Raw genomic sequence first — 15,000 nt, 5'->3', positions numbered from 1 at the left:
CTGCCCTCGCTGTGGTCGTCTCTCATCTTCTCCCCCCCTCCCTCCCCCACACTGCTCTCCCCTGGCGGGATCACCGGCAAGGGGCTGGGCCTGCACACAGGATGCTAGGAACATGTATAACCAACAATAACTAAAAAAAAAACACACACAAAAACTATGTTATCGTCTGTCACTGCCGGGAATCTGTATTTGTATTTCTCTTTATCACAACAGATTTCTCTGTGTGAAATTCAGGCTGCTCTCCCCAGGGAGAGCGCGTCGCTACACTACAGTGCCACCCACTTTATTGTATTTTTTCCTGCGTGCAGCTTTATTTGTTTTTCCTATCAAAGTGGAGCATCCAGACCACTGCTCAAGGTCTAGTGGAGGGGGAGAAATTATTGGTGGCTGAACCATGATTCGAACCAGCGAGCTCAGATTCTCTCACTTCCTAGGCGGACGCGTTACCTCTCGGCCATCACTCCACGCAGTTGGACTCCATGCCCTCCAAGTGGTCAAAAGGCTGAAGGGTCCATTGCCTCTTGGGGCAGCAAATTCGTATCCACTAAGGGCTCGACGGCACAGGAAGGCGGGGGCCCAATCCTCCCCCTTCGCTGATTCAACCTTTCCTCAACCACAGTCAGGAAGCCCAGCCATACCTAGGGGTAGTGTGGGGGAAAATGAGGAGCAAAGTGCCTTTCTCACAGACACAACACTATGCTGAAACAGGGCCTCGAACCCTGATCACTGGTGAACAATGGATCAGAAGTACAACAGCTAACTGCCTTGTAGATCTATGGATGACACACACACACACACACACCCCCCCCCAACCCCCCAACACACACACACACACACACACACTTGTTGTTATTGTTGGTGCTGCGTGCACTTGACGTTTCCATTGACACGTGGGCTTTTGCAGGATCCTACGCTCTTGTAACCTCACTGGGCACTTGTATGTGGGTGACTGTGTGTGTGTGTGTGTGTTTGTGTGGTGGTGGTGTATGTGTGTGTGTGTGTGTGAGTGTGACACTGACTGTGTGTTTGTGTACATGTGCATGTGAGTGTGTGGTGTGGTGTGTGTGTGTGAGTGTGTGTGTGTGTGTGCGAATGTGTCTCCAGGCTTGTTCCCACCACAACAATGCCTCTGGCATCAGACCCTCTGTATATGGGCAATAGTAGAGACAGGAGGAGGTTGAGGGGGGGTGGGGGGGGGGAGGTGGGCATCTACTTTGATTGGATGCTTAACTAAGAAATGCAGAGTGAGAGGTAGGGGTGGTTGGTTGGTGGGAAATACAACAGCTAACTGCCTTGTAGATCTATGGATGACACACACACACATATATGTATATATATATAATGTATACACACATACATGCATACACATACACATACAACTGCAAACACAGACCAGTATATTATATGATGGTAAGATAAATTGTCATCAGAAAATATGCAGCTATAGTGACATGAAGGAAGTCAATATTTTGTACAAACAAATATTCTGTTCTCGAAAATGAGCAGCTGGAACTGTAAATACTGGATACTGCAATGACTTAACGGAGTGAAATCCCACATGATGATGCAGCGCAAGCATGTCATCTACACATTAACCCTTTCAATGTTCAGAGTTCTCCTCCACTTTCCCACCCACCCACCCACCAATCACCCCTACCTCTCACTCTGCATTTCTTAGTTAAGCATCCAATCAAAGTAGATGCCCACCTCCCACACCCCCAACCTCCTCCTGCCTCTACTATCGCCCATATACAGAGGGTCTGATGCCAGAGGCATTGTTGTGGTGGGAACAAGCCTGGAGACACATTCGCACACACACACATACACACACACACACACTCACACACACACACCACACCACACACTCACATGCACATGTACACAAACACACAGTCAGTGTCACACTCACACACACACACACACACATACACCACCACCACCACACAAACACACACACACAGTCACACACATACAAGTGCCCAGTGAGGTTACAAGAGCGTAGGATCCTGCAAAAGCCCACGTGTCAATGGAAACGTCAAGTGCACACAGCACCAACAATAATAACAACAATTGTGTGTGTGTGTGTGTGGGGGGGGGTGGGGGGGGGGGGGGGGGTATACATGTGCATGTGCTGTACACAATATCTACCCATATATCTATGAATGTCTATCTATTCTGACATAATTTGGAAATTTCCCTTTGTGTCGTTGTGCTATTTTCGTTTCACATGCTTGTCAGTTGTATGATTTCCCCTTTCTGAAGGGCGGGCAGGATGAGAACAAGTCTATGTGCTTAACCCCATGAGGTGCCTCAGGATGGAAATCTCCCACCCCTTACGGCACGCTGAAAAAGTGCCCCAGGGCAGAAACATCCGTCTGCGTCACTGCAAGATTTTCCCCCTCGCAAAATCACTGAATTCATGTGAAATTAACTAAATAACTAAATAGCGTGTTCATTTTCCTTTCCAAAAAGTGTAAGTTATAAACACTTTTTTTCAGTACTTCTACCAGAATTCTTATTATTTTAATTACTCTCTGTGACCAAAATTCCTTTGGTAACTGGTTGTCACTGAGCATGAAATAGACCTGGCACTGAAAGGGTTAAATCCCTCAATAAAAAAAACCCAACAACAACAAAGCCTAATGTGCTTATCAATATTCTTAATTCTGTCAACAAAAAAACTCACACAAAAAAAACCCACCCAAAACAAAGCCCCATGTGATTTGTAACGTGTTCAATTTCATCACTAACCTCCCCCCCCCTCCAAAAAAAAAAAAAAGAAAAAAAAAAAGCTTAATGTGCTTTATAATGTCCTCAATTCTGTCAATAAACAAAACAAAAAGTCTAATGTGCTTTATGAATGCTTAATTCCCTATAATAAAAAAAAAAATCAAAGCCTGATATTGTTTCTGAAATGTGCTTAATTCCCTCAATATATATATATATATATATATATATATATATATATAATTTTTTTTTTTTTTTTTTTTTTTTAACACAGAGCTCTTAATATGGTTTATAATGTGTTCAATTCCTTCAAATCAAAACCTAACGTGCTTAACAATGAGTTAAATTCCCTCAACTGTCCAGAGAAAAATGTGTGGAAAGTGCAAGGCAACATGTAACAGCTGTCATCATGTGAGGAAGGGGGCAGAATGGATAAGATGCCCATCTGCCAACACAGTGTCCGTGAGGGTGTGGGTTCCAATCCCACTCTTGCCCTTTCTCCAAATGTTGACTGGAAAACCAAACTGATCATCTGGTCATTCGGATGAGACGATAAACTAAGGTCCTGCATGCAGCATGCGCTTGGTGCACTGAAAAGAAACCCATGGCAACAAAAGGGTTGTCTTCTGGCAAAATTCCTAATGAAAAAATCCACTCTGACAAGTAAACATATACATGTATGCATGCATTCAAGGCCTGACAGGCGTCATGCTGCTATGAGGCATCTCACTCAAGGACAGCCGTTATGCTGCTGTCAGGCATCTCACTCAAGGACAGCCGTTATGCTGCTATGAGGCATCTCACTCAAGGACAGCCGTTATGCTGCTGTCAGGCATCTCACTCAAGGACAGCTGTTATGCTGCTATGAGGCATCTCACTCAAGGACAGGCATTATGCTGCTGTCAGGCATCTCACTCAAGGACAGCCGTTATGCTGCTATGAGGCATCTCACTCAAGGACAGCCGTTATGCTGCTATGAGGCATCTCACTCAAGGACAGCCGTTATGCTGCTGTCAGGCATCTCACTCAAGGACAGCCGTTATGCTGCTATGAGGCATCTCACTCAAGGACAGCCGTTATGCTGCTATGAGGCATCTCACTCAAGGACAGGCATTATGCTGCTATGAGGCATCTCACTCAAGGACAGCCGTTATGCTGCTATGAGGCATCTCACCGAAGGACAGGCATTATGCTGCTATGAGGCATCTCACTCAAGGACAGCCGTTATGCTGCTATGAGGCATCTCACTCAAGGACAGCCGTTATGCTGCTATGAGGCATCTCACTCAAGGACAGCCGTTATGCTGCTGTCGGGCATCTCACTCAAGGACAGCCGTTATGCTGCTATGAGGCATCTCACTCAAGGACAGCCGTTATGCTGCTATGAGGCATCTCACTCAAGGACAGCCGTTATGCTGCTATGAGGCATCTCACTCAAGGACAGCCGTTATGCTGCTATGAGGCATCTCACTCAAGGACAGGCATTATGCTGCTGTGAGGCATCTCACTCAAGGACAGCCGTTATGCTGCTATGAGGCATCTCACTCAAGGACAGGCGTTATGCTGCTGTAAGGCATCTCACTCAAGGACAGCCGTTATGCTGCTATGAGGCATCTCACTCAAGGACAGCCGTTATGCTGCTGTCAGGCATCTCACTCAAGGACAGCCGTTATGCTGCTATGATCATCTCACTCAAGGACAGGCGTCATGCTGCTATGAGGCATCTCACTCAAGGACAGGCGTCATGCTGCTATGATCATCTCACTCAAGGACAGCCGTTATGCTGCTGTCAGGCATCTCACTCAAGGACAGCTGTTATGCTGCTATGATGCATCTCACTCAAGGACAGCCGTTATGCTGCTGTCAGGCATCTCACTCAAGGACAGCTGTTATGCTGCTATGATGCATCTCACTCAAGGACAGGCATTATGCTGCTGTCAGGCATCTCACTCAAGGACAGCCGTTATGCTGCTGTGAGGCATCGCACTCAAGGACAGCTGTTATGCTGCTATGAGGCATCTCACTCAAGGACAGGCGTTATGTTGCTATGAGGCATCTCACTCAAGGACAGCCGTTATGCTGCTGTCAGGCATATCACTCAAGGATAGCCGTTATGCTGCTATGAGGCATCTCACTCAAGGACAGCCGTTATGCTGCTATGAGGCATCTCACTCAAGGACAGCCGTTATGCTGCTATGAGGCATCTCACTCAAGGACAGCCGTTATGCTGCTATGAGGCATCTCACTCAAGGACAGCCGTTATTCTGCTATGAGGCATCTCACTCAAGGACAGGCATTATGCTGCTGTGAGGCATCTCACTCAAGGACAGCCGTTATGCTGCTATGAGGCATCTCACTCAAGGACAGGCGTTATGCTGCTGTAAGGCATCTCACTCAAGGACAGCCGTTATGCTGCTGTGAGGCATCGCACTCAAGGACAGCTGTTATGCTGCTATGAGGCATCTCACTCAAGGACAGGCATTATGCTGCTATGAGGCATCTCACTCAAGGACAGCCGTTATGCTGCTATGAGGCATCTGCCTAGCAGACATGGTGCAGCGTATATTAGTATGTGGATTTGTCCAAACGCAGTGGTGCCTCCTGAAGTAACTGAAACTGAAACTGTCATCCCACCAAGGACCTGCGAGAAATGCACACAACAGGTGTCTTCTAAAAACAGGTTGTGGGTTGTGCAGAGAGAGAGAGAGAGAGAGAGAGAGAGAGAGAGGGGGGGGGGGAGAGAGATAACACCTGCCTTCTACGTAAGCAACATTGCTGAGCACAGAACAACAATGATCATGAGCTCACACCCCCAGCGGTGATAATTACAACTACCATTCTTTCCCTCCCTCTCCATGCTCTCATTTTTTTTTTTATCCAGGTGGCTATACACCCCCCCCCCCCCCCACCCCACCTTCCTCCTGTTCCACGCCGCCCCCCCCCACCACCACCCCAGACCAAAGGAAGGCTCATTCCTGGCTGGTGGCAGCATTGTTTAACACTCCCTGCCACCTTCATACCACCCCTACCCACCTTCATACCATCCCTACCCACCATTAACTGTTTGCTGCAGGTAATGCATTGTCATACCTGCACTGGTGGAATGCTGAGAATGCCACAGGCCCAGGTACTGCTGGAAAGGTCAGGGGTGGTGCATGTGTGTTATGAGGGCACTCAGAATTGGGCTAATTATCCACTGTTAGATAACAGGGCCACATCAGATTCTCTCTGTGTGTGTGTGTGTGTGTGTGTGTGTGTGTGTGTGTGTCTTCTTCCCACTCTCTACCCCACTCATCCTCCCTCCATCACAATCTCTCTATCTCTACTCCCGCTCTCTCTCTCCTAATCTCTCCCTTCCTCCCTCTGTCAGTCTCTCTCTCCTTCACCCCACCTCTCTCTCCTTCACCCCACCTCTCTCTCCTCTCTCCTTCACCCCACCTCTCTCTCCTTCACCCCACCTCTCCTTCACCCCACCTCTCTCTCCTTCACCCCACCTCTCTCTCCTTCACCCCACCTCTCTCTCCTCTCTCCTTCACCCCACCTCTCTCTCCTTCACCCCACCTCTCTCTCCTCTCTCCTTCACCCCACCTCTCTCTCCTTCACCCCACCTCTCTCTCCTCTGTCCTTCACCCCACCTCTCTCTCCTTCACCCCACCTCTCTCTCCTCTCTCCTTCACCCCACCTCTCTCTCCTTCACCCCACCTCTCTCTCCTCTCTCCTTCACCCCACCTCTCTCTCCTCTCTCCTTCACCCCACCTCTCTCTCCTTCACCCCACCTCTCTCTCCTCTCTCCTTCACCCCACCTCTCTCTCCTTCACCCCACCTCTCTCTCCTGCAGCATTTGCTTTGTTTCATCAAGAATAATCAAAGAAAGATCATGCTGATTCATGTGAGGTGAGCAAATGCTTACGTCAGTGATCCATTGTAGTCTTGAGTCTCTCTCTCTCTCTCTCTCTCTCTCTCTGTGTGCTTCCAGGCCTATACCATACCAAAGATGATGGTTCTGGCTGGTCTTTAAGGAGCAATCATAACAACAACAATGATAATGTTTTGGTAAGTCTCTGTTTACTCCCAGCCCCTTTCCACACCTCCCCCATCCACTCCCCTACACCCGTCCTTCCCTTGCCCTCCCCCCCTGCAACCCCCCCCCCCTACTCTGTTTTGAATTGTGGCCCACGGCTGATGTTCAATAAAACAATTTTGTTCTCTCTCTCTCTGTCTGTGTCTGTCTCGTGCGTGCGTGCGTGCGTGTGTGTTGTAGAAAAGCAAACAGAGCAAAATATGGAACAGCAAGTAGTTTTCAAGTTCAAGACTCAAGCTGATGTTCAGTAAACTCAAACTTTTTTTTCTATCCATGCCCCTCTACCACTGCAAATCTTGGCAAGGCAAGACCACACAAAAGAGAGAGAAAAAGGAAGGATTGTTTTGACACCAAATGCCTAGGTCAGATCCTGGGTATCAAATGGCAAGATTTCATCTCAAATGACGAGGTCAGAGAGAGATCCCATCGATCTCTTGTGTCAACCATCCTCTGTTCTGAGGCTCCCCGAAACTAGAACTGCACACCAAGCTGAGAATTCACCCCGGACACCTGCGGGGAGACGGCCCAAGATGATCTCACAGCAAACAGCTAAGACAGATCTCAGGTTTGCCTTGCCGACAGATGATGGAGTGACACCAGTTAACTGGCTGAGGACTGGGGACTGCAGAGTGCCTCCTTCATTCAACCACAAACTGAGGAGCATCTAACTTTTTTTCTTTTTTTTTTTAAACAATGGAAGAGACACTGTTTATCATTAAATCAATCCCAGGTTATCAAATTACTCCAATATATTTAGTTCATCTTTGTTTTTTTAGAATCAGAATGGATAAGTGACATGTTCCACTATCAAATCTTTTGTTACTGAACAATTTCAGAAATATGGGGGGAAAAAAAACTTTTAGAAAGGGGTAAGATTGCTGATTATCAAATCAACCCCTGATTTCTAAATCACCATGGTGATTTTGCTCTTATCAATATAACACAACACAAAAACACGACACAATGAGATAATATGATGTGATGTGGTACAATACAACAGAATAAAATAGAATAAAATTGAATGCAATATGATTTTTTTTTTTAAACCTCTAAATATAATTCTTTCAATTATGGTTCATAGACCGCACAGTTGAGACTATTATGAATGGCTCTGCGCCAGTTAATAGCCCTGACACTTGACAAAACATTTGTAAGGAGCACACAATTCACTCTCTCTCGCCCACTCAATTCTCCTCCCCTGACCGTGCAGAGTAAGGGGCCACAGCCCTCAGAACTACAGCCCTGAGTAAGGACGCTCAATGGTCCGCTGTGCTTGAGACAAGTGGATCATCGCCTCAAGAGTGCCAGACTTCTTTCCTTCTTCCTGCATTCCTGGGCTGCGGTTCCCACGTTCACTCGCATAGCTACGAGAGGGCTTTTGTGCTGTTTTTACCTTGCCATGTAGGCAGCCATATTCCATTTTCAGTGTTAAGCACAGCTTTTTTTTCTTTTCTTTTTCTCAGTAAGATACAAAGTGAATTAATGAAATGACGGGTGCAACAGCTGAGTGGTTAAAGCATTGGACTTTCATTAGTTTCAATCTGAGGGTCCCGGGTTTGAATCTCGGTGATGGTGCCTGGTGGGTAAAGGGTGGAGATTTTTCCGATAACCCAGGTCAACATATGTGCAGACCTGCTAGTGTCTGAACCCCCTTCATGTGTATACGCAAGCAGAAGATCGAATACGCACATTAAAGATCATGTAATTCATGTCAGCGTATGGTGCATTATGGAAACAAGAACATACCCAGCATGCACACCCCTGAGAGCAGAGTATCGCTACATGGCGGCATAAAAACGGTCATACACGTAAAAGCCCGCTCGTGTACATAAAAGTGAATGTGGGAGTTGCAGCCCACAAACTTAGAAGAAGAATAATTAATGAAACAAATGAATATAAACATGAAAACAGAAGTAGGGAATCAAGGAGTCATTTTTCTGTCATGGGATTCATATGTAACCACTTCATACATATTCTGAACAATGCTTTTTACTTGATCTTTTTCTCTTTCTCTATTTTTTTTTATATATTTAAAATTTTTTTTTTTAATAAGCATAGCTACGAGTAGGCTCTTTTGTGCCATGACCGTTTTTACCCTGCCATGTAGGCAGCCATATTCAGGGGTAAGCAAGCTGGGTATGTTTGTGTCACTGACCCACTGAATGCTGACATGGATTACAGGATCTTTAGCACACATGTGTATTTGATCTTCTGCATGCGTTACACATGAAGGGGGTTCTGAGACACTGGCATGTCTTCACCGATGTTGACCCGGGAGACCAGGAAAGATCTCCACACTTACACCACCAGGCTCCCTCCCGTACCAGGATCGAACCCAGGACCCTGAGGCTAAGTCCTATTCTCTGACCACCCCGCTGTAATCGTGCACCCATCAGTGATGGAGGCTGAGGGTGAGAAAAGCTAAAACTGTGAAATATGCTTCAAACCGGTGACTGTTAGATATAGAAAAAAAAAAAAAAAATAATAATAACACACACACACAGACTGAAATCAAAGTGAAAATCTAAACTTTTTTTCTTGAGGGAAAAGGTATGACCTCAGGAAAAAAGAAAAAGAAAAAAAAAAAAAAAGCCAGAAAATAAATTAGCCAAAAACAAACAAAAAACCTTGAGACAGAAGAGGAGAAAGGGAATAAGAAGAAGCGGGGGTGGGGGGGCTGATAAAAGGGGAGAGAGAGAGAAAGAGGGACAGAGAGAGGGACAAAGAGGGGTAGAGAGAGAAAGGGAGAAGGGAGAGAGAGAGAGAGAGGGGGAGGACAGAGAGGGGGACAGAGGGGTGGAGAGAGAGACGGAGAAGGGAGAGAGAGAGAGGGACAGAGAGGGGTGGAGAGAGAAAGGGAGAAGGGAGAGAGAGAGAGAGAGGGGGGAGGACAGAGAGGGGGACAGAGGGGTGGAGAGAGAGACGGAGAAGGGAGAGAGAGAGAGAAACAGAGAAGGGTGGAGAGAGAAAGGGAGAAGGGAGAGAGAGAGAGAGGACAGAGAGAGGAACAGAGAAGGGTGGAGAGAGAAAGGGAGAAGGGAGAGAGAGAGAGAGGACAGAGAGAGAGGACAGAGAGGGGTGGAGAGAGAAAGGGAGAAGGGAGAGAGAGAGAGAGAGAGAGGACAGAGAGAGAGGACAGAGAGGGGTGGAGAGAGAAAGGGAGAAGGGAGAGAGAGAGACAGAGAGGGGTGGAGAGAGAGACGGAGAAGGGAGAGAGGGACAGAGAGGGGTGGAGAGAGGGGTGGAGAGAGAAAGGGAGAAGGGAGAACAGAGAGAGAGAGAGAGAGAGAGAGGACACAGAGAGAGGACAGAGAGGGGTGGAGAGAGAAAGGGAGAAGGGAGAACAGAGAGAGAGAGAGAGAGAGAGAGAGGACAGAGAGAGAAAGGGAGAAGGGAGAACAGAGAGAGAGAGAGAGAGAGAGAGAGGACAGAGAGAGAAAGGGAGAAGGGAGAACAGAGAGAGAGAGAGAGAGAGAGGACAGAGAGAGAAAGGGAGAAGGGAGAACAGAGAGAGAGAGAGAGAGGACAGAGAGAGAAAGGGAGAAGGGAGAACAGAGAGAGAGAGAGAGAGGACAGAGAGAGAAAGGGAGAAGGGAGAACAGAGAGAGAGAGAGAGAGAGGACAGAGAGAGAAAGGGAGAAGGGAGAACAGAGAGAGAGAGAGGACAGAGAGAGAAAGGGAGAAGGGAGAACAGAGAGAGAGAGAGAGAGAGAGAGAGAGAGAGACAGAGAGAGAAAGGGAGAAGGGAGAACAGAGAGAGAGAGAGAGAGAGAGAGAGGACAGAGAGAGAAAGGGAGAAGGGAGAACAGAGAGAGAGAGAGAGGACAGAGAGAGAAAGGGAGAAGGGAGAACAGAGAGAGAGAGAGAGAGAGGACAGAGAGAGAAAGGGAGAAGGGAGAACAGAGAGAGAGAGAGAGAGGACAGAGAGAGAAAGGGAGAAGGGAGAACAGAGAGAGAGAGAGAGAGAGAGGACAGAGAGAGAAAGGGAGAAGGGAGAACAGAGAGAGAGAGAGAGAGGACAGAGAGAGAAAGGGAGAAGGGAGAACAGAGAGAGAGAGAGAGGACAGAGAGAGAAAGGGAGAAGGGAGAACAGAGAGAGAGAGAGAGAGAGAGGACAGAGAGAGAAAGGGAGAAGGGAGAGAGAGAGAGAGGACAGAGAGAGAAAGGGAGAGGAGAGAGAGAGAGAGAGAGAGGACAGAGAGAGAAAGGGAGAAGGGAGAGAGAGAGAGAGAGGGAGGGCAGAGAGGGGGACAGAGGGGTGGAGAGAGAGACGGAGAAGGGAGAGAGAGAGAGAGGACAGACAGAGGGACAGAGAGGGGTGGAGAGAGAGGGAGAAGGGAGAGAGGGACAGAGAGAGGGACAGAGAGATGAACAGAGAAGGGTGGAGAGAGAAAGGGAGAAGGGAGAGAGAGAGAGAGGGGGGGGTGGAGAGAGGGGTGGAGAGAGAAAGGGAGAAGGGAGAGAGAGAGAGGACAGAGAGGGGTGGAGAGAGAAAGGGAGAAGGGAGAGAGAGAGAGGACAGAGAGGGGTGGAGAGAGAAAGGGAGAAGGGAGAGAGAGAGAGAGAGAGAGAGGGGTGGAGAGAGAAGGGTGGAGAGAGAAAGGGAGAAGGGAGAGAGAGAGAGAAAGAGAGGGGTGGAGAGAGAAAGGGAGAAGGGAGAGAGAGAGAGAAAGAGAGGGGTGGAGAGAGAAAGGGAGAAGGGGGAGAGAGAGAGAGAGACAGAGAGGGGTGGAGAGAGAAAGGGAGAAGGGAGAGAGAGAGAGAGAGAGAGGGGTGGAGAGAGAAAGGGAGAAGGGAGAGAGAGAGAGAAAGAGAGGGGTGGAGAGAGAAGGGTGGAGAGAGAAAGGGAGAAGGGAGAGAGAGAGAGAAAGAGAGGGGTGGAGAGAGAAAGGGAGAAGGGAGAGAGAGAGAGAAAGAGAGGGGTGGAGAGAGAAAGGGAGAAGGGAGAGAGAGAGAGAAAGAGAGGGGTGGAGAGAGAAAGGGAGAAGGGGGAGAGAGAGAGAGAGACAGAGAGGGGTGGAGAGAGAAAGGGAGAAGGGAGAGAGAGAGAGAGAGAGAGGGGTGGAGAGAGAAAGGGAGGAGAGAGAGAGAGAGACAGAGAGGGGTGGAGAGAGAAAGGGAGAAGGGGGAGAGAGAGAGAGAGAGGGGTGGAGAGAGAAAGGGAGAAGGGGGAGAGAGAGAGAGAGGGGGGGGGGGGAGAGAGAAAGGGAGAAGGGGGAGAGAGAGAGAGAGGGGTGGAGAGAGAAAGGGAGAAGGGAGAGAGAGAGAGAGAGACAGAGAGGGGTGGAGAGAGAAAGGGAGAAGGGAGAGAGAGAGAGAGAGACAGAGAGGGGTGGAGAGAGAAAGGGAGAAGGGAGAGAGAGAGAGAGAGAGAGAGGGGTGGAGAGAGAAAGGGAGAAGGGAGAGAGAGAGAGAGAGAGAGGGGTGGAGAGAGAAAGGGAGGAGAGAGAGAGAGAGACAGAGAGGGGTGGAGAGAGAAAGGGAGAAGGGGGATAGAGAGAGAGAGAGGGGTGGAGAGAGAAAGGGAGAAGGGGGAGAGAGAGAGAGGGGGGGGTGGAGAGAGAAAGGGAGAAGGGAGAGAGAGAGAGAGAGAGAGAGAGAGGGGTGGAGAGAGAAAGGGAGAAGGGGGAGAGAGAGAGAGAGGGGTGGAGAGAGAGGGAGAAGGGGGAGAGAGAGAGAGAGGGGGGGGTGGAGAGAGAAAGGGAGAAGGGAGAGAGAGAGAGAGGGGGGGGGGGTGGAGAGAGAAAGGGAGAAGGGAGAGAGAGAGAAGGGTGGAGAGAGTGGGAGAAGGGAGAGAGAGAGAGAGACAGAGAGGGGTGGAGAGAGAAAGGGAGAAGGGGGAGAGAGAGAGAGGGGTGGAGAGAGAAAGGGAGGAGAGAGAGAGAGAGAGAGAGGGGTGGAGAGAGAAAGGGAGAAGGGAGAGAGAGAGAGAGAGAGGGGTGGAGAGAGAAAGGGAGGAGAGAGAGAGAGACAGAGAGAGAAAGGGAGAAGGAAGAGAGAGAGGGAGGACAGAGAGGGGTGGAGAGAGAAAGGGAGAAGGGAGAGAGAGAGGGGGGGGAGGACAGAGAGGGGGACAGAGAGAGGTGGAGAGAGAGAAAGGGAGAAGGGAGAGAGAGAGAGGGACAGAGGGGTGGAGAGAGAAAGGGAGAGAGAGAGAGGGGGGGAGGACAGAGAGAGGGACAGAGGGGTGGAGAGAGAAAGGGAGAAGGGAGAGAGAGAGGGGGGGGGGAGGACAGAGAGAGGGACAGAGAGAGGTGGAGAGAGAAAGGGAGAGAGAGAGAGGGGGGGGACAGAGAGAGGGACAGAGGGGTGGAGAGAGAAAGGGAGAAGGGAGAGAGAGGACAGATAGAGGGACAGAGAGGGGTGGAGAGAGAGAGAAAATGAGAGCAAGAGAGAGAGAGAGGGAGGACGGAGAGAGATGGGGGGAGGGGGCAGAGAGAAGGAGGAAGAACGGAGAGAGAGGGAGAGATAAGAGGGAAAGAGAGAGAGTGCGGGAGGGGCAGAGAGAGAGAGAGAGACACACACACACAGAGGGAAAGAGTTGTGTAAATATATGTATACAAGTGTGTGTGTGTGTGTGTGTGTGTGTGTGTGTGTGTGTGTGTGTGTGTGTGTGTGTGTGTGTGTGTGTGTCTGTGATGCATGTGTGCATAAAAAGATACCATTACAGACACACACTCATCAATTTTCAAAACCTACTCCAGTCATTTCCACACTGACCCCCCCTCCGCCCCCCCCCCCCCCCACCCCCCCAAGCCCCTCCCCCCTCACACACACACACATTCCCACCCACAACCCCTCACACACAAACACACACACATTTTGTGGGCACACACACAGGTAAAATGATGCGTCATTCTTTGTGACCTTACCTTGCTTAGTGCACAAGCTATCTGAATGCAGGACAGGATACATTTATGCACACATGCAGCACACACACACAGGTACACACACACTCTCTCTCTCTCTCTCTCTCTCTCTCACACACACACACACACACACACACACCACACCACACCATGCCAAATTACACCCAGACACACACACACAAACATGTGACACAAAAAGACACCGACACACACACCCATAAACACACACACACACACACTGACATAGAGCATCCCCACCCTCCTGTCCCTCCCTTCACCCTCCTCCTCCTCTCACCCTCACAACCCTAACCACCACACTCCCGCCTACACACACACACACACACACATGCACACAGACACACGCATGCATGCACACACACACGCACACACACACATACACTGTCAGCTCACACACACACACACACACACACACACACACACACACACACACTGACATAGAGCATCCCCACCCTCCTGTCCCTCCCTTCACCCTCCTCCTCCTCTCACCCTCACAACCCTAACCACCACACTCCCGCCTACACTCACACACACACGCATGCACACAGACACACGCATGCACTCTCTCACACACACACACTGTCAGCTCCCCCAACTGAAACGCCAACCCATGTCAGTGACCCAAGCTTCAACCATTCTGGTGTCACACACCTGTGTGTCTGCATCCTGTTACCAACAGATTGTATTGTACTGTATTGTATTGTATTGCATTGTGCTGTACTGTATTGCACTGTATTGTACCGTACTGTGTTGTGTATTGTATTGTCCTGTATTGTATTGTGCTGTATTGTACTGTATTGCGTTGTGTTGTGTTGTATTGTATTGTATTATACTGTACTGTACTGAACTGTACTGGTGTGTTGTACTGTACTGTATTGTAGTGTTGCATTACATCATATTGTACTGTAGTCTATTGTTTTGTATTGTAATGTATTGTATTGTACTACATGTATTGTATTGTATTGCACTGTACTGTACTGTATTATATTGTATTGTACTATATTGTATTGTACTGTTTTGTACTGTGTTGCACTGCACTGCACTGTACTGTATTGTATTGCATTGTACTACCTGTACTGTATTGTACTGTATTATATTGTATTGTACTACACTGTATTGTACTGTACTGTATTGTCAGTGGTGGCCTAGTGATAGTATGTCCACATGGAAGCGAAGGAAAACAAATACACTTAAGGCAGAAAAAAAAGAAAAAAAGAAAAAAAATGGGTGGCGTTCCAACTGTGTGCCCTCTCTGGGGAGAGAGCAGCCCCAAATTTCTTACAGAGAAATCTGTTGTGACAGAAGA

General features: G+C 48.7%; 1 protein-coding gene across 3 annotated transcripts in view; it reads right to left on the bottom strand.

Annotated features, from left to right (window-relative positions):
- The window catches only part of LOC143289851 (EEIG family member 2-like), a 64,666-nt gene that overhangs the window by 21,432 nt on the left and 28,234 nt on the right, over positions 1-15,000 (bottom strand). For all 3 annotated transcript variants that reach the window (XM_076599039.1, XM_076599041.1, XM_076599040.1), the window contains exon 5: positions 1-90. This exon is cut by the window's left edge and continues 68 nt beyond it. In XM_076599039.1, coding sequence (XP_076455154.1) covers positions 1-90 — 90 coding nt within the window. The remainder of the gene's footprint in view (positions 91-15,000) is intronic.

The sequence above is a fragment of the Babylonia areolata genome, chromosome 14 (assembly GCF_041734735.1).
Source record: "Babylonia areolata isolate BAREFJ2019XMU chromosome 14, ASM4173473v1, whole genome shotgun sequence".
Classification (NCBI taxonomy): domain Eukaryota; kingdom Metazoa; phylum Mollusca; class Gastropoda; order Neogastropoda; family Buccinidae; genus Babylonia; species Babylonia areolata.
Note: the sequence above shows the minus strand (reverse complement) of the source record. Positions and strands in the feature narration are given on the sequence as shown.